This window comes from Paralichthys olivaceus, chromosome 11, assembly GCF_024713975.1.
Source record: "Paralichthys olivaceus isolate ysfri-2021 chromosome 11, ASM2471397v2, whole genome shotgun sequence".
In the NCBI taxonomy this organism is placed as follows: Eukaryota; Metazoa; Chordata; class Actinopteri; order Pleuronectiformes; family Paralichthyidae; genus Paralichthys; species Paralichthys olivaceus.
This window is the reverse complement of record NC_091103.1, coordinates 14,986,500-15,011,476: the sequence shown is the minus strand read 5'-3', so window position 1 is coordinate 15,011,476 and position 24,977 is coordinate 14,986,500. Positions and strand designations below refer to the sequence as shown.

General features: G+C 41.3%; 1 protein-coding gene across 3 annotated transcripts in view; it reads left to right on the top strand.

The window, feature by feature from the left end:
- grik4 (glutamate receptor, ionotropic, kainate 4) overlaps positions 1 to 24,977 on the top strand; it is a 300,819-nt gene that overhangs the window by 226,572 nt on the left and 49,270 nt on the right. For all 3 annotated transcript variants that reach the window (XM_069534505.1, XM_020087982.2, XM_069534506.1), the window contains exons 12-13: positions 14,507 to 14,614; positions 22,531 to 22,734. In XM_069534505.1, coding sequence (XP_069390606.1) covers positions 14,507 to 14,614; positions 22,531 to 22,734 — 312 coding nt within the window. The remainder of the gene's footprint in view (positions 1 to 14,506; positions 14,615 to 22,530; positions 22,735 to 24,977) is intronic.

Genomic DNA, 24,977 nt, shown 5'->3' with positions numbered 1-24,977 from the left:
AGGAGGATAATGCTATCAGGCCTAATGTGATGATTTCAACCAGAAGTATTATAAAGCAGCCCTGCCAGTTATGTTAATGGAGGGAAGCAAGGTGTGAGACGGGGGACGGGATGGGGGTGTTGTTTGTTTTGTTGACTTACGCCTCCCACATGCTGTTGGTTGGGGCTGCTTCAGTCATGCAGACACTGGAGGTGCCAGGGCCTTGGCAGAGATAAGGAACGTGACTCACAGCCCCCCCCCCCCCTTCTGTTCGGTTTAAATAGAGGAGTAGTTTCATAGGTTACAGCACCCACACTGTCTCACCCAAAAATGCACATCTTTCATTCAGAATTTGAAAAAGTCCTCCATCCAACACTTTCCGGAAATAGATTAATGAGATCTGCTGTACGCAGCCAACAATCTCTAATTCTCAAGCCCACCTCCTCTTTGTTTCCTCAGTGGTTGGTACCCACCATCCTCTCATCTCACACCCTGTGGCTGCGTTATAGATCGGCTCACATGTGTGACCATCAGCTCCTTGGGGGTTCACACTCTACAGCCAATAACCATCACAAATTGAATTTCTCTAGCAGGCATTTTCACACACGCACACACATCACACACTCCGTTTTATCTATTTATCTGTTCATCTGTCCGTCTAGTTAGGCAGCATCATGTGGTGTTTTCTGCATTACTTTACAACCCTAATGAGTAATGAGCAGCAGTCACTGGATGTGCTTTGCCTTTGCGTCTTTGATGCTGCTTTAATTATCATATTCATTATTGAGGATTTGGAGACAGTCATCCATCCTCTATTTTGAAATCAAACCTCCACATCTGTAGTCCGTAGTAACAGTCTTCACTAGTTCAAGACTCTTCAGCAAGGATCATATGAAAACAAAACCGGAGCAAAAAGGACCCAAACCACACTTACTGAACGACTTTAGGATTTCACTTCTTGCAGACCATTAAGTTGGACTCAAAGATGTTCTGCAAAGGTTTTGGTGATCCAAGTTCACATCTTGGCCATTACTCAGAAATTCACACACTAATTATGACAAACTTGCACAAAAATCTTGAAGAATTAAATGATAAGTTGATGGAATTTTTTTTTATATTAAAAAGTTCAAAGGTCAGTGTCATTGTAATGTAATAACTTTGCTTGTCTTTAAATCAGGAACAAAATCAAAGATTGTTTCACATTTGGTCCGATACTGAATTGGCGATAGTAATCTTTGGTGCCCCTCTTGAAACTGTGGAAGTTGTTTAGATCTTGCTGGGTTGAAGAAATGTGTGATCATTTGGAAAATTAAAGATAACTCTCAAATCATACATGTCAATGTAGTCATAACCTCATCAAAAATACACTTCATACGTTTGATTTAATTCCCAACTTTTATTTAACTCCTTCGACGTTTTCCTATGTTAATATATATTATATGAACCTGGACAGACGTGGATATAAACTATAACTTAACTTGTTTTATTTCTTTTGTTTGAATTATTATGTTTTTTCAACATGTACTTCTCTGTGGGAGATGTGCTATAATCAATTCATATATTATCTATTCTATCGCAGGGCTTTGTTGTATAGGTACAAAGAACCATTTACACCATATTCACATCTATGGCTGATCTGCATGTGTTTGGATTGAGGGAGGACACACTGAAACACAGGGAGTACATGCAAACGCCACACAGGAAGACCCTGGATTTGACCTTCACCACCATGCTGCCCAGGCAATATATCATCTGCAAATTATACATTTAGTAATTCAATATCACAATATATAAATCCAACTTGAAAACTATCTCAGCTGACAGCTTGGTAAACCTACCTTATCTCCAGAGTATGATGTGGCTGCATTGTGTAATAATCTTTATTTGTTCAGTTTTGGCAAAGTCATATACCCAGCTGCTCCTGTGCTGACAGCCAGGTAGGCCAGTGATGATGGTGTAATAAGTCGGCATGGCAGTGCCCGCACTCTGGCCGAGGCACCACTTGCTACTCTTACCAACAATAATCCACAGAGTGGGTCAGGTGGAGGGAGAGAGAGAGAGAGAGGAGAGGAGAAGAGTGATGAGGGAAGAGGAAAAGAGGATGAAAGGGAGAAAGCAAATGAGAAGGGTATGTGAGAGAAAAATAGGAGACAAAGAAAAGAGGTGAAGACAAAGCTATAAAAATGGACACAGGAAAACAATATTTCCTCATATGAAATGCTGGGGATCCTTTTTGTTGGACCTGTACTATTTTAGTTGTCGCCGCACCTAATCCTGAAAGCATTAACATTGACCTTTACACAGATTTCTTCTTGGAATGACTAATCATATTATTTTAAGAGAGTTGACAGTAATCCTCTATATCCTTCTGCTGCGTCCTCTCACAAGCCAGTGTAATGAGCTAGATAAAGGAGCCTAATACAAAGAGCTATGGTTGGATTGTGTTTGCAAATGTGAACATGTTTCTGCGTGTGTATCCTCCAGATGGCATGAACACCAGGGGTACACTATAAAACAGTAAATTAATCTGGATATATACAAATGACTAATATAACTCAACCTGTTCCTCCAAACACACACAGACACACGCAGCTTTCAAACCCTTCGTGCTCGAATGGATTACAAAGTTTTCCTAGTGTGGACTGGACCAGGAGTATGAGAGCTGTTGTCACTTTGGTGTGATGCTGGGCTGTGGAAGCTGTAAGACCACTGACTGATCCACCTGACGACCTGAGTGAGTGAGTGAGTGAGTGTGTGTGTGTGTGTGTGTGTGTGTGTGTGTGAGCATGCAATGGGTTCGGTTCCAGCCCCCGCTGCCTGCTTCTTCTGCACACACAACAAGCCCACTGCCATATTTGCATGTTCAGCGGAGGTACAGTTCTTTTCCAAAACAAACACACCGCAGCCTGGCAGCCAACTGCACCACAGCACACACCATACTGAGCAGTCCAGCCTCTCTCCAGCCCCCTGGCCTTCGACGACTGGCCCTCATTTTCTGCATGGAGCTCGCTGACAGCAGAACGCCTGTTAATTGGAGGAAGATATAAAACAAGTAATTGCAGTTTGGGGGCAGGCAAGCTGTTGTCTGCTGTGTGAGAGTACAAACGAATAGATGCCATGGAAGCAGTGCCCATGTATTTGTGTTTGTGCTTGCTGCTGCGTGTACATGTGTTCATCTTTGATGGGGATTGGTGACCTGCAAACCAATTCCTGGAGAGAAGAGAATCACTAATTAAGTTTTATGATGGAGGCACTTCACAGCTTGGGTAAAGGAAACCACCAGAGAGAGAGAGGAGAGGGAAACAACAGAAAGAGAGAAATATTTCGAGTGACAGAGTCAGTTGAGGGGCTGGAAGAGGCTATGGAGCAGGGAGTGGGTCACAGCAGGACACGCTGGCCAGAAGTGGAAAAAGGCCAAAGGCCAATGGCAGCGTGTCTCAAGGCAAATTGTTGTCATTATCAAATCCACAGGTCCTTTCAAAAAGTTGATGCTCAGGAATAGATTTTGCTCTGACAGTCAGGCACATTCTTACTGTGTTCTTATCAAGTTTGCTATATTGACTAGCTATAAAACAAATGTCAAAGAAGTGTGAAAGAATTTGAGGTATTATTTTAGTGGCTGGGACTTACCTCAGATCTTTTAGTTGTCCCAGAAGCTGCACAAATTCTCTCACTGTGTTTAATGCCATCTTCAGATTCCGCTCCCCTAATCCCATCAACATAACTTGAAAATGTTTTTTTTTTCCCCATTCCTTCCACTGTAGTAATATAAATTCCTCCCCAGGCAAATGCACAAGCTGCCCAGTACAGCCACTCGCAGATCTACTGAAATAGAAAGCGAATGTCACAACTCATTCTTTTTTAACAGGGTAGATTACATTTGCTGCAGCATTAAGAGTGAATTCCCCAAACACAAAGAACTGATTAGGTTTCCAGATCAGGTAGAGAATATTCTAGTCATGTTCAGCACGGCAATCAAATTCTTTCTGGTTATTTTGCCTCATTTCCTGCAGAATATTACATTTCAGCAGCCACAGTCTAAACATTTGTTCATCTGATATAAATAAGCAGGATCCTTGATTTTACCACCTTTTCTATAACATTGTATATTCATCTTTTTTAATGGTGTTTTCCTCCCACATTTCAGTCCCATGTTCTAATTTCTGTGCCTTTGTATGACCCCTAGTAAATCTTAATGAAGAGATCCTCAATAAACTGTTCAATGATCCAGACCTGTGCTGGTACATCCTTTCCAATTTCCACAATTATCATGTGAACATTTACAACCAGATTGTGCTTTATGCCTCGGTGCTGGCGACAGCTGTGGCCACAGACATGTTTTTCGGATTGTCCATCCGTCCCATTCTCAGAAATGCGTTATCTCAGGAATACTGTGAGGGAATTTCTTCAAATTTCTTTGGTCTATGGTCAAGGTTACGCTCAAACCTACCTAAACACATTTTTGGTCATAGCTAAAGAATCCATATATTAATTGCTAACAAAACTCCACCTAAATGTCTAAAAAGATAAATTGCTGATGATGTGATGACATTTCATATCCACAAGGTCAACCTCACTGTCGCATAATGTTCTGCAAATACACTTGATATCTTTTCTTAAATTCATTCAACCTTCCCTCATATATTAAATATGAGTGTGGACAGATATGGATGTGAAGTGCAACATAACAAGTTGATGGAGACAGACATCGCTGAGGCTGTAATTCTATTTGTTTTTTTAATAAACTTTAGTCCCCATGTGTCCTTTAGTCAAGGTCTTCAGAGAAGGAACAGTGGGGGTAAGAGGAGACCATTTTTATCCTCCTACTCACATGTATCTGAGGAAATGCTGAGCACCTGGAATACAGGCACACTCACACATACACACTGCATGGGCACCACTTTGGTTAGCATGGAATGATTGGAGCGTTTTACACACAACTCCTTCCAGCGAAATGTGCTTGTTCAATTTCCCTCTCTTTTCTATTGGATTTATTTATTTCCTGTCAGTGCTGCCTCTGTGTTTATTACGGCAATCTGCTTTTACCTTACCCCCTCCCCTTTTCAATGCCCCCACCTCGTTTCTGAGAGCACTATTACTCTAGCTGCTGCCTTGACTCTGGATGCAAATGCACTCAATTCTTTTCTTTTTTTTTGTCCGCTGCTGCAACGTGAGGGAGGGAGGGAGGGAGGGCAAGGATGGGTACGAGCAAGGTAGGGGGGGGGGGTATAAGGGGTGTGGGAAGGTGCACAGCAGGCTGACTAATTCAAGACTGCCTCCGCCCTTTTTCCTCCCCTTGAAGGACATTATCATAGGAGCTGGGTGTAGCTCAGCACATCAAGACACGGCTTGGATCTCTTTCTCTGCCTCGGGCTCCAGCAGAGATGAGTACATCTTAACCAGGTCTGATAGACATACAGGGGCTAATACGCAAGTGCTGCTGCTTGAGCTACTGACACGAAGGTTAGAGCGAGTTTGGAGACTGAGGCGGCCCTCTGATCTCCTCCAGCTGTGCAGTTTAAACATATTTTAGTGTATATGTGTATGTGTGTGTATGTGTCTGACTCAGTAAATCACAGTCAGACAGATAGACAGACAGAATCTATATAAGAAAGTATTTGTCTGAAGTCTAGAAGTTTGAAGTCGAGGTATCCAGATTTTCTCCTAAAACAAGAATAAATCAATTTCGGGTCTGCGAATCCAGTTTTGCCCCAACTCATTATACATGTGCGTATATCAGGGTCAGAACTTAATAGGGGCTCCAGGGGGAGTTCTCCTGCAAAATTCATGAAATGCCTGTGAAATTTGAACCTGTGAAAAAAAAGGCCCCTGATAGAACCCAATCTAGTCGTCAACAAAGAAGGTATACAGTACTGACTATTTGAGGGCAAAGGCTTGAATGGAAACCTGCAATTTGCCAGCAGGGGGAAGGAAATCGTAGTGCTATAAATTCAGTGTTTATTTGCCAGTATGCAATGCAGCTGTATTATTTCACTGTTAAATAAAATTGTATTTGACAAGTTGCAGAGCATCTCAGCTCAAGGAAATGGAAAAACTCAGCTAGAAAGAAGAATTCTCTCTCAGGGCTTTTATATTCATATATCATTATATAGAATTTTTTATTCATTGCAAGCTGAACCCCAGTGACAATATTCATAAGCGCATCAGGACTGAGCGCTACATTGAGGTCCTGTCATCAGTATTCTGCTGTTGTAGATGGTGTGTGTTTATGTTCATTAGTGTGTGAAGTTAATGTTTCAAGCCACTGAAACGGCAGCATGTTGCTGCAGCATGTCAGACCACATTAACTTCTATTAAACATGGCTTCTCTTTCACCTTGTTAATGTGCCATTTTCTTCCCCTCAACTTCTGTACATTTGATTGTGAAGGTGCTCTGTGCTTTTTCAGGAGAGAATTTAGACTTTGGGATCAAGTTCCTGGAAGTTCAGATTTACAATATGAAAACTGCATTGTCTATCACTATCAATTCCTCACACAACATTTTGCTTTTATATCATTATAAAATGATATATTATATCTTTTTTTATATCACTATGTAAACCTTGTGTAGAAAAACGTTTCCGGATGTGGGCTAAGTTAAGTTAAAGCACACGTGCCCTGTCGCTCTTGTCGGTAATGCTCAGTTGCACAGCCATAGATTGTTTTATGAATGGCGTTGTCTTCTTCAGTTTATTGCTAGCAAAGCTGTCTGTGTTATAAAATAAATGTCCTGAGTGCTGCAGACAGTCCTGGAGGTCAGGGAGGCTATGGATACTGAAAAGAAACAACTTCTGTGCAAGCAAAACTCAAGTCACTTTTAATAGATTTCTTCTCATTTCATTTTTATTCCACTTTCTGGAATCTGGATGAATGCTAATCACAAGTCATAAATGTGATTTAATGTATTACTTCTGAAGTATGGTTAGAAGGTCTGACCTTATGTGAATAGAGTTGATTCTGATTGTAGGGCTTTGTACAGCGTGTTTGCATAAATCATCTAATGCTGTCTGACAAAGATGTTTTTTTCCTCAGACACAGACACAGTCATTTGTTGCAAAGATGCATCACTGGTGGAGACTGTGTCGGCTGCATGATATGGCTGTTGATTTAAATGTATGAGACTACGAGAAAGATGTGCAGCATTGTTTACAAATCACATTAGTCGTCTTTTGACATTTTCTCCCCCAAGATGTTTCTGGTTTCATTTTTTTTATTTTTTTTTATTGCATCTTGACTGAGATTCACTGCATTTGGAGGAAATCGTAATCTCGTCAAAGACGAGGTTTGATGCAACTGCTTCATCCTGAGTGCACATGTTTAAGTCTGTGTGGGTGTGTAGCACAAACTTTGTTGAATCGCAACCAATCTCATTGTATGAGATCAAAAAAGAAATTAAGGCAACCCTCTTGGAGTATCAACCTGCTGCTCAGGGTTACCGTCCCTGCGCTAATTCTTTGACTGCATATTGAAATTCATATTGAATTTGTTGATACACAGACTCACATCACTAGTCAACACACACCGGCGTCCTCTGTGTGTATCTAGCTCTCTCCTTTGTTTGGTCTCTCGGAGACGTACAGCAGTCCCCTTTCCTCTTTTGTTTTCCTCAGTTTGCACTTTGCAGGCTGGAGATGGGGAATAGATCAAAAGCAGAATGGATGAGCTGTTCTGCAAGAGCCCCCAGTCTTAACGGATTTCAAGGCTGGGTGAGACTGCGTATCTGTTGCTTGGCTGGGTGGGTGTGTGTGTTTGAGTGTGTGTATGTGTGTAGTATGCCTGTACATGCAAATTTATGTGTATGTGCCTGAGTGCCTCTGTTCCTATGTGCCTGCAAGTTTGCCTCTGTGTCTCTGTTTTTATCACTCTGCACAGTGCACCGATTTCTACCAAGACTCCTCATATAATGTCAAGTAATTCTATGGTAGCTACAGAACAACCATAGATGAGTTGCAACCTTACAGGTATTCTTGTACTTCTTTCACTAGACAAATCAAAAATGTAATAATGAAGCAAAAATGTAAACAAACAAACCCAAACAACACCATCCTCAAACACAAAGCCTCTAACTGAACCCACTCACTGGCTCCGCCTCCATCCCAGAAGGCTCCAAGTAGAAGATTAGTGCTACCCTCTGAAAGTAGACCCCTTAGTCAATTGAGATCCTTCCATTTAAGCATTCATTATTTTTCAGTCAGTATGCAGTGTACTTTTGGGGACGTTTTGGTTCCCAATAGCTACAGACTGAGATCTCCTCACTTTCAAGCTGCTCTCCGAGGCAAAATCCCTCTTTGACTGTGGCGATCCGCCAAAGTCTAATTTGTAAGAGTTGACCAACTAATAATTGGAACTCTCCTCTTGTAGACTGATGAGACTAGTTTCTCTGTGATGTGATTCTTTCTCTGCTTTTAGTCTTTAATACAGAGAACTAGAATTTGATCATAATGGATGTTACCACTAATAGGTGAAAATGAAATAGATGGTGGGGCCAGTGGGCAAGTTAAGTAATTGGCGATAGTCTAACAACTATTACCATAGCAACCCTAGTGAATTTGCTGCCCACAGTATAGTCTGTCTTTTATTTAATATCCAATGACAACAAATATGTTTTTGATCTGCCGTTAGCGTAGTAGACACACCATTAGCTTGGATGGCTTGTTTACTATGTAATGTGAACATTCCAGTCATCTTGAACATCCCATTGAAATCCATCCAAAAATCCATCAGTCCAATAAAACATTGGAAATGCAAATGGAAACAAGGCACGATTAATATTGAACAGCCGAATCTGATACTGACAAAATAGTCAGTTGGATACAACCGTAATGATTCACACAAGATAAGATCTTTGTAAATACTCCCAGAATTCTTTGTTAGAGATTTGAAGTACTATATATATTCCTGTAGTGGAGCCTTTGAGATTTACTATACCTAGAAAGCCTGTGTGCTTGGACAGTGTGGTGTTGTCCTTCTGAACAGTCATTTTATAGCTTCTGTTTGACACATTATCATGTCATACAAGCATGACCCATTATATTTTAGTACTTCACATCACATATGTATAATACACTGTCCGAAGGGTGAAAAGCAAAAAATGGGGAGATCATGATTTTTACACATCTGTAAAGTCTTGGTCTGTCCCCAGTGTTTAGACCATTAACTTGGTCGCCACACAGTAGATGAAGACATTCGGTCTGTCAGGCGGAACTGTGACTGCAAGGTCATCTGTGGTTTGTTGTCCGCTCAACAGGGGATGCAGAACTCGGTGAACCCGCTGCTTTGAAAATTCGCTCTGACAGCCGAAAAGACCTTCTCTTCAACCCAGAGCTTGTGTCTCATTCTGACGATTAAACAAGCAATGCCTTTATTCACCATAATGCCAAATAATGAGTGTGCTGCCTTGCATTAAACAAAAGAAGAATAGAAAGAAGTGGAAGCTTTACTGTTGTCTCCAGAAACAGTTTCCCAGGCCTGCAGTCTTTGCCTCCAAGGATATAATATTTAAACGTTGAGGACGTTCATTTGGCTCATTCAAACTAGTGTCGAGTACTGCACCTGATGCTTGGTGATGCTGGTAGTAATACCATAATGATATTACATTGGCAATAGCAATGGAAATTAACTAACTTATATTTAAATTTTCTACATTAAAATGGTAAGACTACTAACCACCCAATGTTAGATGTACAACTGCCAAAAAAGCCCAATCATCAAGTATAGGTATAGATTCAGCCAACGTTGGTAATATTGACAGGATATACCTATGTCGTACAGAATTATTTGGTGTGCTCCTTTTATTGTGATGTGAAACCAAAAGTGGATCAAATGTATGAAAGGTAACAAAGACATGAATTTGGTTCAGGCTTCGGTCCAGACTTTTTGGGCAACAGTGAATATTTTGTGGTTTGTGGTGTAGACAGTGGATATGAGTCTGTAGTCCATTCCCTGTACACTGTTTACAGCCTGAGTTAAATATTTCTCCACAAACAGTCTCTTTTTGTATGTATTTTGGGTCCAGATGGCATTTTGGCTAATCTCTATTAAAAGCTATTTGCATATGAATGTAGTTAAATGAAAAAGTCGATAGCTGATTCATTTGGGTCTATGTGTTCTGCTGCTTTTGCTCTCCACAGGGACTGTTTACCTGCTTCCTCAAATGTGGTTGGTCAGAACCAGTAGACTTCTGGCCTCTAAGTCTTGTCCCTCTCCTACAGATTTTGCATAACAGAATCTGTTCATAGAAATGTGTAACCAGGTCTATGTTTTCCACTGCCAGGGATTAGAGACATTTCGAACAACAGGGAATATCAACACAAATACTTTCAGTGTATGAAAAGTCTCAAGCTCCTTCAATCAGCACTCAAGTCACATTTATGTGCTTTCACCAATTCTCTCTTTACTGAACGGCTGTGCCAACCACCTACACCACCACCTGTGTTTATCTAGCCCCTGAAGTTTGCCTGCGGCGCCAACCTGATTAGTCTCTTTTCTGCTGATAATGAGTAATACTAGAGAGAGCTTCTGTGAGAAGTTAGCACATTTTTCCCACTCACTATTCCATAGAGAAAACATCCACAACGGCTTCACACAAACAAACACCAGTACAATGACTTCGCTTGTCATTTGAACAATGGGATCATTGTGAGGCAGAGTGGGTGCTCTCTAAATATAACTGTCCTCTGTTTAGTTCCTAACCACTCCAGCTGCTGATTCAACAAGTGGTAATGTCCCCTGGTGGGTAGAAACTACGTCAACTTCAGCATATTTTCCTGAAGCCGAAAAAGCACAATCTTGCGATAAGAGCAATAAAAGTCCATCTTCAGGGGCCCATGAGGATATTTTGCTTCTCCAATACAAACAGCCGCAAACAGGCATAGGCACACATGCAGGTATACACCCGAGAACTACACACACACACACACACATTTCCACTCAGACTCATTTGCACTGCCGTGACACCTGAATGCTTTAGCCCGGCTCTAAGTGTACTGTATGACATTATGTTTGATAATGGCAGCCATTGCTTCCCTCATGCATGATGGATGTGTCTGTCACAGTGCAGTCCTGCCACACCCTATTGGATACGGCATTTTTTGACAGGATAGTCAGCCAATCCTGACGCTTCAGTGAGCAGCCCCCGTAATCTTTTCCTTGTGCTGTAATTCCAGGTTGAAGAATGATCCCTGGGTAATCCTTCAGTGGGTGCTTCGCTCTCTCTCTCTCTGTCTCTCTCTCTCTTTCTTTCTCTCTTTCTCTCTCTTTTTACCTCATGCTCTCACTCTTTCTTTTATTTCTTACTTGCATAAATTCTCTCTCTCTCTAACTTTTTTCTGTCTCTGTTGCCGTCTCTTTCTCTTGTTCTCTGCTTCTCTTATGTTCTGCCTCCCTAGCTGGCTGCTCCTCATACTTTCTCATTGATTTTCTTGCCATTTGCCAGCTTTACCACACCTACTCAGTAAGTGATTGACATTCCCCTGCATCTTTCTATTTCTCTTTCAGCCTTTCCCTTTTGCTCCCCTCCTACCCCCCCCCCCTCTCTCTTGTTATGCCATATTCTTTCTCCTGCCTCCCCGTTTCTCAGTAAAATAAATAGAGAACAGTACTCGTCAGCAGCCTGAACTTTGAATCTTGTTTTCTAGATTCTGAGACTGCACTGCACGCTAGTTATTTATTTTAATCGCAGTGTAAATACCAGATTAATGGCACTGCAAATGAGAAACATCCAGTTCCAGCTTATTATATTGTTGTACACAAACACAGCCTGGTGTATGGCAATATGCAGCTTCTTCTCTAAAAGCTTATGAAGCTAATAGATTCTTGGGTTGTGCTGTGTGCATAATGAGGTTTTATGCAATGGCTCAATGCTGGTGCTTCACCAGGATTAATGCCATGGTTATGCTACCCTTCACTTTAGTGTTTGCACAACCTACAAAAATATTTTAAACTGTGTTTCAAGTGAAAAGACAGACTAATATTACTGATGTTCTTTTGTGGTTCTCAGATTATTGGCAAACTGTGTTGTGCACGTATTAATATTCACTCAGTTGTGTGTTGGTGTCTCTCACACACAGTGCTTTATAATCAGAAGCTTCCCTTTACTGTTGCAGATTAATAATGAAAATTGTATTTTATTAAAATAAGTTTCACACAGAGCAATTTAAACCATTTAAGTTTTACAGTCTTCCCTGATAAATGTCACAGAGTGTGTGATCCTGAGCAAAATACACATCTTCAACTTCGTCGAAGTGTCCAACAGCCCCCCCCCCCCCCCCAGCTCAAAGAGAGTTGACACCCCGGCCACCAAAGGGCCATTTCCTCCCCTGCCAGCTTTTGCTTCCTCTCCCTTCCTGCACCCAGCTGCCTCATCTCCCTCCGTGTTCATGGGAAGGAGTTACCGTGCAACCCTGTGCCATTACCCTCTCAGTCACCCCCACACTCAGACCTTTGGCGACACCTGCTGAGCCACAGACTTCCACCTCCCGCCACCTCCACAGGCTCTGACAACTGATTGTGTGCGCTGATTACTGAACACCATATTTCACCGGTTTTCTGATCGAGCTACATTGCATTATTTCCTTCTCAGTATCTTGCGGCCATCATCGCCAAAGAGTGTGCAATGTGTTGTGTGGGGTGTTTGGGTAGATGTAGACTATTTGTGTGAGCAAGGTGCTGTTTCTCAGGTACAGCAGAGGAAATGGAAGGCAAAATCTTTTTGATCATACACTCAAAGGAAAGCTTTGATTCTGCCAGCTCTCTCTTCTCTTCTTTTTTTCTATCATAGGATCAGAATTTATAATCCGTATTGGGAGCGTGGTTAAACTGCCTCCAAACGTAGGCTCTGATCAACATGAATGGTTTGAAACCTCTTGAGGATTTTGACAATTTAGCCTTGAAACGGTCTATGACCAAGCCTGGAGAGCTTTGTTTGCTGTAGCTCTTTCTTTTCTTTTTTAAATCAGACTTCAAGAGCTTATCCAACAGTGCATCCTCGCTGACTCTTATTATAATGTTCCCAATAGTTTTCTTACATGTAATCAGAGAATACACTAACAAGGCTAAATTATATCCTCTTGTGTCTCCTCCTATATATACTATATATTCATGGTGCAGGGAGGTTGATTATTATGATAAGGTAAATTATTTTTTTCCGCATAGAGGTGGTAATGTTAACATAATAAAGTAGATTACAGAATGAATGTTAATGACTAAATGATGAATGTTTTTAGTCACCATCACTTTATTTCTCAGTGAGGATCGTTTTTCTTTACATCTTTAATTAAGTGCTGAAAGCGCTGCACCGTTTCCATAGCAAAAAGTCGGTGTATAAACTTAGTTGGAGTGCAGTGGGTTTGATGACATCATAAGTTCTAAAAATACTTCACACATATTAAACCTGAATTGAATCAATGAAGATTACACAAAGCATTTTTTGCACATCGTTTTGACCTTGATTTATCTCGAGTTTATCTGCAGTGCCAACACATAGAGCAATTTCTCTGTATATTATTGACATTGAAATTGTTGGTAATTTGCATCAGCTTCATAAATGAAATCACATCTTGTCAAACTACCACGATAAGGAAAAGAAAATTGCTTTGCTGACAGTTGCCCCTTTTGTGTCACCAAGTCTTTCCAGCAAGGTGTCACAGGATTGCAGAGTTTCTCCTAACCATTAGAGGAGCCGTGTAAATTCTTCAAGGTCAGAACGTTTCCATGTCAATGCCATTAGTTAAGATGAAGGTGAATAAGAAGAATGTGTTCTTGAAAGAAGCAAACGCTCAAAATGCTCACGTTTACTCATATTATCCTCATCATAGATTCAAGGTTTTGACAGATTTGGGTAAATGAATGAAACAGGAGATGGCAGAGACAGACTGAAAGGGGAGGACAGACACCATGTGAGGTGGTGGTGTGAATCCTCCATTCAGCTGTAATGAGAATGAGAATGTGGCTCCCTGCCACAGGATTTGCCGGTAATTGGTTTAATGAATGCATTCTGTTGCCTCTGATTGAACACATGCCCTGTATTCACTCCTCAAGGAACCACACACATGTTGTCATTGTTTCCTCCTGCAGTCTCGCTAAGTTTCGCTATCACCTTGTCTCACAGAGTGGCGTCATGTCCACTGTTTTCTGTCGTCCTACACTGTCTCATGTGAAGGTCAAACTATAGGAGGAAACCCACATGGTTTCTATTGGCCTTTTTCAGGTGATTGCTTGTATACACAGTGACGCTTATATGTGTGTGTATGTGTGTGTGGTCGAGGTATTACTTGTCTTGTGGGGACCTGAATCTGATTACACAGTCATATTATGGAGACAAAAGGCTGCCATAATGTAAATCATTTAATTTTTTGAATTGAAGAAATATTTTGAGATTAGGTTGAGGTTAGATTTAGGTTGACATTGGGGTTAGGGTTTGAAACACATTGCAGTTGGTTGAGGTTAGAGTAAATCTCCAGGAAATTAATGGAAGTCGATAAAACGTCCTCTAAAGTGATTTGTGTGTGTGTGTGTGCTTTGTTTGCAGATTGGCCTGTGGCACTCTGAAGATGGATTGTCCATGGAGAAAAAACTACCATCAATCAATGTGACAGACACCCTCTTCAATACTACTCTTACCATCACGACAATATTGGTAAGTGCTGTATATTGGTAGGTACCACAGTATGCACACCGAGACGCACACATCAACGGTGTAGTCCATCTTGGCTGACATTCTGCGGTTGACAGACAATTACCATATCAAAACCCTATTTTGTGTTTTCAGATCCAAACTCGGTCCTCTTGGGATCAGAGGAACTGATGCCGCACAATTGTTTTGCTCTGAGTACTTGAGATGAGAGCACATCACAGTGCATCAGCAGGAGCTAATAATTCACCATGTCAGCCTCTCTCAGCCGCCGTTGTAAATATAGATCCAGTGAGTGTGGGTCTCACCACCCTCACTGTGGTACCTGTTACAACAGATGCTGTTTTTAAGCGATGCCCCTAATCACCTACCATGTTAATGATCAAAAATCTATGAATTGTTAAAGGCTTATAAAATATAAAACACATACCTTCCCCCAATGAAAGCTGGGTTTAAACTGTGGTCTATTTTTGGAGCACTCTGCAAATAAATGAGTTATCTGAATAATTGATGAAATAAACACATGGTAATTATTTAAATAAGATTAAACATTGAAATTATATTGCTGCTCCTACACTGAAATCCATTACCGAACAAATGGCCAAACTAATTTTAAGATTAATAATCATAGAATTAAGTTCAACTTGAAGGTTTTATTGGAAGATAGTTAGACAAGACCAAACCTGCATGTGTCTAAAGCAGTCTCTCAATGATAAAAGGTTATAGTGATTCAGTATGCAGCTCTGAATTTGAAGGTGGACTAAAAATCCTTATGCGTGCCACTGCCTTCCCCTTCTCTCCACAAGAGTTTTCTATATTTTGCATGTTCCTGTCATCTAAACACATTGAATTGTAAACCCTGTGGGGAAAAATAGTAGTCTTTCCTGAAAAACAAAGGCATAAGAGTAGTTGCGGAGGGAATATCAGATGATCATTCAGATTAAAAGTTTACTGACAGTTACCAGATTGCTGCATGCAGGGGCTGGTTGGATTGTTGCTTTTACATTCTGACCTCTGCAATCTGCTAAAGCATTTATGTACAGTAGTTCGGTTTAAATGAGCTTCAATAGATCCTCAAGGAAAAAGGCACATGTCATTGATGTCATATGGAAAAACCAGTGCACATTTTGCTGCATCACAGCTGATCACTGAACTGACAAATGTCCCTGTTAGAGTAATTAAGTCGTTACTGAAAACGTGCAAGCATTAAAGCAATGATTTGAGATTCATGATGTTTACTGTTATAATTATTATAATTATGTGGAAAGCTTTTACAGGGAAGCTTTGTAAGAGCAAAAAAATAAGTATCTTAGTAAGTAATAAAGACAGATCAATAATCATAATAATAAAGATGTAAAGTGTAATAACAGTATATGAACAAATATGCCGTTGGAACATTTCAATCTTTCTTCAAATTGTTAACATTGATTAATTATTAAGCATCAGTCCATCACCTTCCTGTTTTGATAGACAGAAACCTTGTGAGAAGAATTAAATGCTCACGACAATCTGACCATTTTCTGTTTTACAGTAGCTTTGATATTGCTTCTATACATTGGCAGGAAACTGTAAAACAACAAATGGTTTTATGTATGTGTAAAACCCTTCACGTTTCCTGTCAGCTGCATGCGATCGCTTGATATACGCACAAGCCTGTCACTCGCCCAGCTCCACCTTCTGGCTGATGAATCAGATGATAACACACAAAGTAGCTTGTAAGCAGAGGCAATTGGCCTGGCGTGTTTTTGCCAATGGCTGCCTCATCATCTGGGACCCGTGAGAATGAGGGAAGGACATATTGCCATATTTCGCCACTGAACAACTCACTGGTCTCATTGAGACTGATTGGGATTCACACAGTCGGCTCATTTCGCACACAGGATGGGAAGGGCACAGGGGAGGATGGAGACGTATGTGTGTGTGTGTGTGTGTTGAGGAGGAGTACAAATAGGACAATATTTTCCCAACAGAAAGAGGATGTGAAAGAAAGAATTGGTGGAGCACAGAGATTTGATTTCACTTTGGAGATACCAAGTCCCTGGACCAAACTTCGGAAGCCACCAAGGAGCAATTTTCAGTGCCTATCACAGCTCATTCATCATGGTGTGATTGCCGTGTCGCTGTTATCTCGCTTGTGGGCGGCAGGCGAGCCACAGCTGAAAGCCTTTCTAAGAATTCCTTACCTGTAGCACTGGCCTGGGAGGCAGTGTGTATGTGTGTGTGTCGGCACAAGCACTTACAGTATTTATGGACGCTCTCTTACCAGCATTTGTGGCTGTATGTTCAGCTTGTGTGTTAGTGGGCAGGCTGGACATGTCCGACTGGCTTTTACAGAACGGTTTCATTATGGTTCCTTGTGGACGTCACCTTCCCACTCAAACTGCTCCAGAAAAAACGAACAGAACTGATTATCAATGCCAGAATCTGTGTTTCCAATCACTGAGTTTGTTACAGGACCTTTTTAACTATTAGTGAAAGAATGTCTTTATAGCCTCAGTGGCTATAGCGAATAGAAAAAGTCAACTCTTTGACAGTTGTGTTGTTCTAAATCATTTGTGGCTCCTGAACAACAGCAGTAGAACAGGAAGCTGTAGAAAGGGCGGCCTGTCATCATTTCTGTATTTACAGCTCTTTCTGATCTCTGCTTATTTGCATTGTAATTGTAGCTGCTGGATTTCAAGAGCCAGAAGTGTCATCATCTCTTAAAGGGGACCCAGTGTGATTAGCTCAACAAAAGATCAAGCGACAGGCGTCCTATTACTTTTTCAGAAGGATTCAATTTATGAATCCAATCCAAGGTTCAACTGGAATCAACAAACAACTATAAAAAAATAACTAGATTTATAAGTATCCAAGCAACCCAGAGCCAGAGGCTGTTAAGCCAAGAGCATCACTGAACAGGCTTCAAACAGATGGTGTAACCTGTGTTTGTCTATTTTGGTCTCGGATCCTCTCATACAGTGCACACTTGTTCCCAAATGAATCACATCCACACACCTTAAATCATTTATTTCTACTTTTGCCTCATTCCACGTGTTTAGTTCTGGTTATGTATCTCCCCATGGTCAAGTTGAAAGTATTTAAAGTAAAAGTATTTCAGTAAAGTTTAACCTATTCCCTAATGCAGTGGTCTACTACATCATTATGCCTGAGTCTAGGCGGTGGCCTCTTCCATTTTTGATGTTATCATCCGCAAGTTGTGACCTTCCACGCAAACAGTCAGTCTGTGTCCTTGTCACTTGGAGCAGCGTTTGTGTGTGTGTGCATACATGCACCCCAGCTCTCATAGATAGTATTAATTCTGTAGGAAATCTGCAGAGAAAATTAAGATTCTTGGATCCCAGCATTTATTCAAAGCTGCTCCAAAACGTTCTTTCCTGATCCACACCACACGCAAAGGTAGTGGAGTAAAAATATTTGCAGTAAAATACCCGATATTAAAGTTACTTAAAGGTACAGTGTGTAGAATTTTGTGATATCTAGTGTTGAAATTGCATGTTGCAGCTGAACACCACTCACCTCACCCTCTCCTTCCAAAACGAATGTAAAAAACATGGCGGCCTCCGTACAGAGGACCCCCTCGATGTAAATATAAAGTATTTAAATGTAAAGGGCCTTTTCTGGGGTAAAGAAAACTACAATTCATAAAATTTAGATTAAATGAACTAATGAAAACATCATGAGGATTATTCTACATTCAATTTCTGCCAATAGATCCCTTTCACCTAAATCTTACACACTGGACCTTTAAGTAAAGTAAACAGTAACAAAGTAAATTTGTTATATCTCACCAGTGGCCCTCCCTGCAGGAGCTGACCACCAGCAACAACCGCCACTTCCCCTACAAACACACGTAAAACACATCTATACACATTCACAAAGATACAGATCATGCACACAGAGCCAACCCAAGTCACACCAAAAATATATTAATTTTTATGAACCTGAACAGCATAGAGGGCTGATAATAGGAGTTACTCCTCTAAGCATTGGGTCAAGCATGTTCCTGCACACACGTCACAAACACACTCATGTCTAATGTAAGACGGATAGAGTCTTTCTTCACTGAATGATGTAAATACATGTGGTTATTACACCGCGAGCAAATCAATATACAGCCTAGGGTGTTAATGTATCACTCGTTTAATAAGGCTCATAAATAATACCCATGTGCTCGCAGATATTCAACACTGTGTTAGTCTTCGTTCCTGAAAGAATTAAAACCGAGCAGATCTCTACCTGTAGGGACATCTCTCTTTATGCCAGCTCTCTGCCACTGTTAGGGAATCACGCCGTCTCAATAGTTAAATCCCAACTCCTTTTATTGTTAATGCCTCAAACCTGCTTTAAGTCCCAACAGTAAGAACCATCTCCTGCCTTTGTCAGGCACCACACTCTCGATCGTTCACTCAGTTCTCGAGCAGCCTACCCTTGTGTCATATGAGTGCTCTCAAATCCACTCACTATATATTGGGAGAAATGGTGCAAAGAGTGTCGACTGATAAAAGCAGACGCAGAGGCAGGTTTGCTGGCACACAGACACCGAAGCACTGAGGCATGTGCACATGATACACAAAGTACGCAAGACCTGTCCCTGTTTTTCAAAGTTTTTTATGTACTTGTTTTGTTCCTGTTTTCAATTCATTTGTATTTGAATATCCTGCTTCTTTTTTTTTACAGTGAAGCACAAAAGTGTTATTCAAAGAAATTAATAAGACATAGCCTTTTCTTCTAAAGACCTAGTATCTTTACGAATATTGTCAGAGCTTCCATGGCTCCTCTTCAAACAGGACTTCTGGGCACTGTGAGAGAATTGTATCTGGGCTGCCAGTTTGTGCTCTGGAGAGCAACTTTTTAAGGATAAAAAAACAGTTGAGGAAAGTAAGGAGGGTTGTGTGAAGACATCTCGAATACCCTGAGGTTTTAAAAGGGGAAACTCCACTGTGGTGTGTGTGAAGCTGGATTTGAACAATACCCATGAGAACAATGTGTGTGTGGGTGTGTGTGTGTGTACACTACCTGCTCGTGCATATGTAAGAGCATGCTTCCTTCTCCAAAGTTATCAGTCCACAACCAGACTCCTCTTGGCCTGGGAATAAGACGTTGCTTTAAAAGTCTGCATTTCTTTATAGCTTCAAACTCGTGGTTTTATTGCTGTTTTGCTGTGGTGTGCAAAAGAAGGAAGATGGAATTTGACTGTGATTTTGCCTTCATGGAAGACAGCACTTTCATAGACTTTTCTTACCTTTATATATATTATTTTTCATTTGATTTTGTTCTCAACTTTCAAAGAGGCTTCTAGTTTCTTGTACTCATTTGACAGTGTTTGGTTGAAGTTTTAGGAGTATAACTGCTGCAGAAATATCAAATTTTAATAACAGTTGTTTTTCCATGTCATGCACCGAAGCAATGGTCTTGATAATAGACAGTTTTGTTGTGGACAATTTTATAAAACAACTCGACCTCACAGAGGGAGAGAAATTGAAACTCAGGAAAAAATGATAGAAAAAAAAACAGGGGAGTGAAAAGGAAAACACCTTTTGGGCTTGGTGACACTCCAACAGTCCCTTTGTTATTGATTGCTATTGGGTTTTTACTGGTGTGATTGATGTTTGCTGCTTCCAATTTTATTAGTCTGTACTTAACCAGGTCTACACAGACAAGGGATGGAGGGAAGATACCAAGGCAATATATTCTAGCCTCACTTCAGGAGATTGAGCTTCCTAATGACGGAGGCCATTTGTTGGAAATATAGAATGCTTTTGCTTTTCTCCACACACATAAATCAACGAGAAGCAGTCAATAATGTTTTTTGCTTAAAGGTTCAGTGTGTAGAATTCAGTGATATCTAGAGGGGAACATTTATGTTGCAGCTGAATACTCCTCATCTCACCCTCCCCTTCCCAATATGACAGAGAACCTGTGGTGAACTTCAGCTGTCATGAAAACTCAAAAGGTTTTAGTTTTCCCAGTTTGAACGACAGTAAAAAACATGGTGGCCTCCACAAATATTCAATTTCTGCCAAAAATCCTTTTCACCTAAATCTTACACACTGAACCTTTTGGGAGAAGAACATGCATTCATTCAGACACCTTTCTGGTCTGTGCATTGAGGATGTGAAAAGCTGATATGAGGCTGTTTAGCAGGTTTGTGTGCCACTTTTTCTGCCTGTCACTCCGTTCAATTGGCAATATGTAAAACACAGATCAAGCAAACCTCACCCACAGTGTTGCACATATTGGAAGGAGAGTTTGACTGTAAGGCTTTAGAAGTCTGTGAGCTGTGGAATTAGCATTTATATATCTGGCTTGATGCCATCTGAAGTATAAGCATGAATAGGTGTTGGCCAGTTAGGTGACACGTGTGGCTATTGTATGGAGGTAATGATGGACATATTTACAGGGTGCTAAATAAAGTGGTTAAAAGCTTGACTGACTCTGAGCCAAGTCACATTTTGTTTTCCTGTCTACCTTTGAAGGACACAGCTGACAACCATAGCACGCAGCTACAGGTGAAACCGCACAGTTGCTATGACTACAGGGCAGGTCACAGTAACAGCTGTGCCACCTGATGTGCTCCAAGTTCTCAAATTACTTCCAATTTTAGTGTAGCTATTATTTATGTTGGTTTCTGTGGGATGCAAATCAATCAGCAGCTATTCCTACTGTGACCATGGCAAAACAATTTCACCTCCATACAAGTTCTCTAAAAAGACCGGTACACAACACTACTGCTCATGTTTTACACTCCTAAAATTAGAAACAGTGGCTTACGCACATAAGACTGTGATGACTGGCACGGCTCGCTGAAGGCATTTATGTGAACATAAGTAGCCGACAGCCCCAAGCTTGAACAAACTCACAATTAAATTCACAAGTATTTTTTTTTACATTAGCAAACAAACTTGTGTTGTCAAAAAAGACTTAACGAAACTTCAGTGTGCAATAAAAAAGTAAACAGAACTTTATTTCCCTTTGTTTTTTTTTTAATGGAGCATTTCAGCAAGAGGAGATGCTCAGACTTGTTAATCATCGTTATCTGATTTCATGTTGCCAAAGTAAGTTACTTTGAGCTAGATTCACGAACTGAGTGCAGGGATAGTGCATCAACAAAGTGGTACATAACGCTATGTGTTTTATGATGTAGTGGAACCTGAGCGCGCCGCTTTGACAGTTGCATTATTTGAAAAATGGCACAATAAGAGTGGCTCCAAAATATATCACTGCGGAGCTCTTTAAATCTTCCTGCAACATCAACTAAATGACCAAACAAGACATAAATAAACAGACAGCCGAACAGAGAATAGCTCCTCTAAAAGACAGGTTGTAAATAGGTGTGTGTTTGGGTGTGTGAGTGCGTGTGCATGTTGCTTTTGTTTCTAATCTACTTTTCTGCTGAACATAACAGATTAGCACATGTCTGTCTGTTCCTGCTTTAAGTGCCTGGCTCTGCTTCAGATTCACAAATCTCAGGTTTTATTGAGGGCAGTAAAACTGATGTGAACTGTGACCTACAGAGGACATATGGGATGCCTCCACCATTCTTCCTGGCTGTAAAAGCTTTGCTTAGGTGCTGTGGTTCAGTGGTAACTTTAAACTTTAAAGGGGAACCTCAGCAATGTGGGAGGCTTCCAAGAGATAGATTTTTAGAGGAATCATCAAAATCAAAGCCTCCACAAACAAACAAAGTATTCTACGTTTCCCATAGTGCATCTCAATGGTACATTTCTTTCAAATTCCATGTCAATCCCATGCTGACTATTTTTTTCATATTTCTACAGGCTGACTAGAGCTCTGTGTGATTATGATGTTTACAATCAGTGTAGTACCCCTCCAAAATAGGATTGATCCAGTATTATTTTTTCCTTACTGCAATAAATTGTCATTATCCTGTTTTCATTGGAACAATACGTGTTTTTCAGGAAAATCCATATGTAATGCTGCGGCACAACCACCAAGAACTGGATGGAAATGACCGCTACGAAGGCTTCTGTGTGGACATGCTGAAGGAGCTGGCAGATATCCTGAAGTTCAAGTATCGCATCCGGCTGGTCGGTGACAGACTGTACGGAGTTCCCGGGGCTAATGGAACGTGGACTGGCATGGTCGGGGAGCTCATCTCAAGGGTATATAAATATATAGAGTACGCATGCTGAGACTATAGTGTACCCCAGCATAAACAAATACCCAATGCACTTCCTAGACGCACACAAGCAAATCAATCAGCTGTTATACAGTTCACAGCTCGCACCTTTTCTTCCACGTCACACACTTGTTATGTTTTATTCAGCGGTGGCCTTTTAAGCTTAACCCCTGTATTTTCTAAAATAGTCACGCCTTGTTGGTGGCTTGTTCCCTGTCAGCTCCTTTCTAAACTGACTTTAACAGAGTTTCCCCTGGAACCAGTCCATGTTTTTGTTGATGTTAAATCTCTGAGTGAGGCTTTGCCTTCCTCAAGTGTCGCTGTATGTAGCTGTTAACATTCAGATAAGCTTATATAAGGGAGCTGAGGGGAGACAAGAGGAAGGAGAAAAAGTGGGAGTGAAAAGAAGTGAGGAGGAACGCCGCGGTGAGGAAAAGCGAATGAAGCTGAGTGGGATTGAGTCGATCCTAAGTGGTGATCTGTCTTAATTCTGTAGGCTAATGGAGGGCACAGTCATTAAATATGTAAAGCAAAGATTGCCTGCTCTTGTTATTGTCACGGCCTGCCACCGCTCTTGTCCCGCTGTAAGTTGTCTCCAGAGGGCTGACCTTCCGGAGATTTGTGGTCCAAGTCGACATGTGTTTCTGACAAGCAGTTGGAGCGGAGCATCAAGGTATGGGGAGCGGAGCATCAAGGTATGGGGGGCGGACAAAAAGTCAAAATGTGCTTGAGAGGGATTTGTCACAGGACGCAGGATGTCTGGAGGGGATGTTCCATGGTGGACAGAGACGCTTGAGCTTGTTTGGTTAAAGGCTTAGAGAGGAATGAGGAAAGAAGGCAGAGTGAGAAGATTGTGGAGAAAAACAAGGGGAGAGTCGCGATCGTGAGTTTAATGGATAAGCTGAAAGGATATGAAATATACACTTTGGAGCAGCAAAGGACGACAGCCTGAGGTTATTCAACACAACAGTTATCTTTGTCCCTGCCAGTGTTGTTCAGAATGGACGATATTTCTCTGTATGACGGTGATTAGTTTGACGGGTGTCAGACAGCATGAGCTAACAGTGAGTCAGGCCAGGAGGGATCCAGACCATAGTCTAAGTGCAGTGTGTCCTGGTTCCTTTATCCACAGTGCTGCAGTTAGAGAACAAAGGCAGAGAGCATCTCCAAAGACTAAACTCTTGAAGTCAGATGCTGCATCCTAGAGGGTAATGTTTAATTCATCCTGCACATTTTAGTATGTCCTTTTTCTACTGGATTAGCATGATATGATTGAATGCCAGTGAAAGCAGGTGTGATGTAATATTGAACAGGCAGCATTACACAGTTTTTTGTTTGTTTGTTTCTCGTTTTTTTAAGTTGCACTGGAAGGCATAACAGCGAGCAGGCAGGGGAATCCAGTAATCAATATTAATATTCTATCGTCACATGAATATTTCAGTGGCTGTTACGACTGTGTGTTCATTTTTCAAAGGATCAGTGACTATCTCTTTTAAAATTGCCTGGATAGTCATTCCCCCGCACGGGGCTGTGTTCCGGCACTGGGAGCAGGCGATCAGACTTTCAAACGACAGAGAGAGAGAGAGAAAAGCTGGGGACAGATGATGATGGAGGGTCAAAGCCTGTGGGCTGGGGATAGGCCAGCAGGAGACATTCAGCCACAGTGTGGAGTGTAGGCTGTGGTGCGGCTAAAGAGGTTGAAATTGTACGTGTAATGCGCTAATTGAAGCACAGACAAAGCAGGACTGTGGGGTTTTGGGGCTTTAGGTGAATCTCCTAATATTTAAAGGTCAGAATTATTATGGAAAGTATTACACATCACAACAAAATGGGTGTTGTAGGTGTTTGTGTGATGCTCCCTCTCTTTGTCTCCCTTCTTTTGACACAGGAACAATGTGTTTGTGGATGTGTGGTGCTGCAGCAGCTCTCCCCTCTCCTCACTCTCATTCTCCCATTCCTCTCCCTCTCTCCAATCCTCTTAGTTCTCCTGCAGCAGACAAAGAGCAATGAGTTGCTGCTTTCGCTCTTTGCTCCTCAGGAGATGAAAAATCCTTTGCAGTTGCACTTTGCTGGCCTGTTTTATTAGGAGGGAGCCATCTAGCAGTTGGCATGCATTGACCATTTCTACATGTGTCTGTTTCTAAGTGTGTTTTACCAGCAGCTGCTTTGTCAAGTGATTTGTCTTGACAGTGCTCCCTAAGCCAGCTGCAATGGTTACCCTGAGGT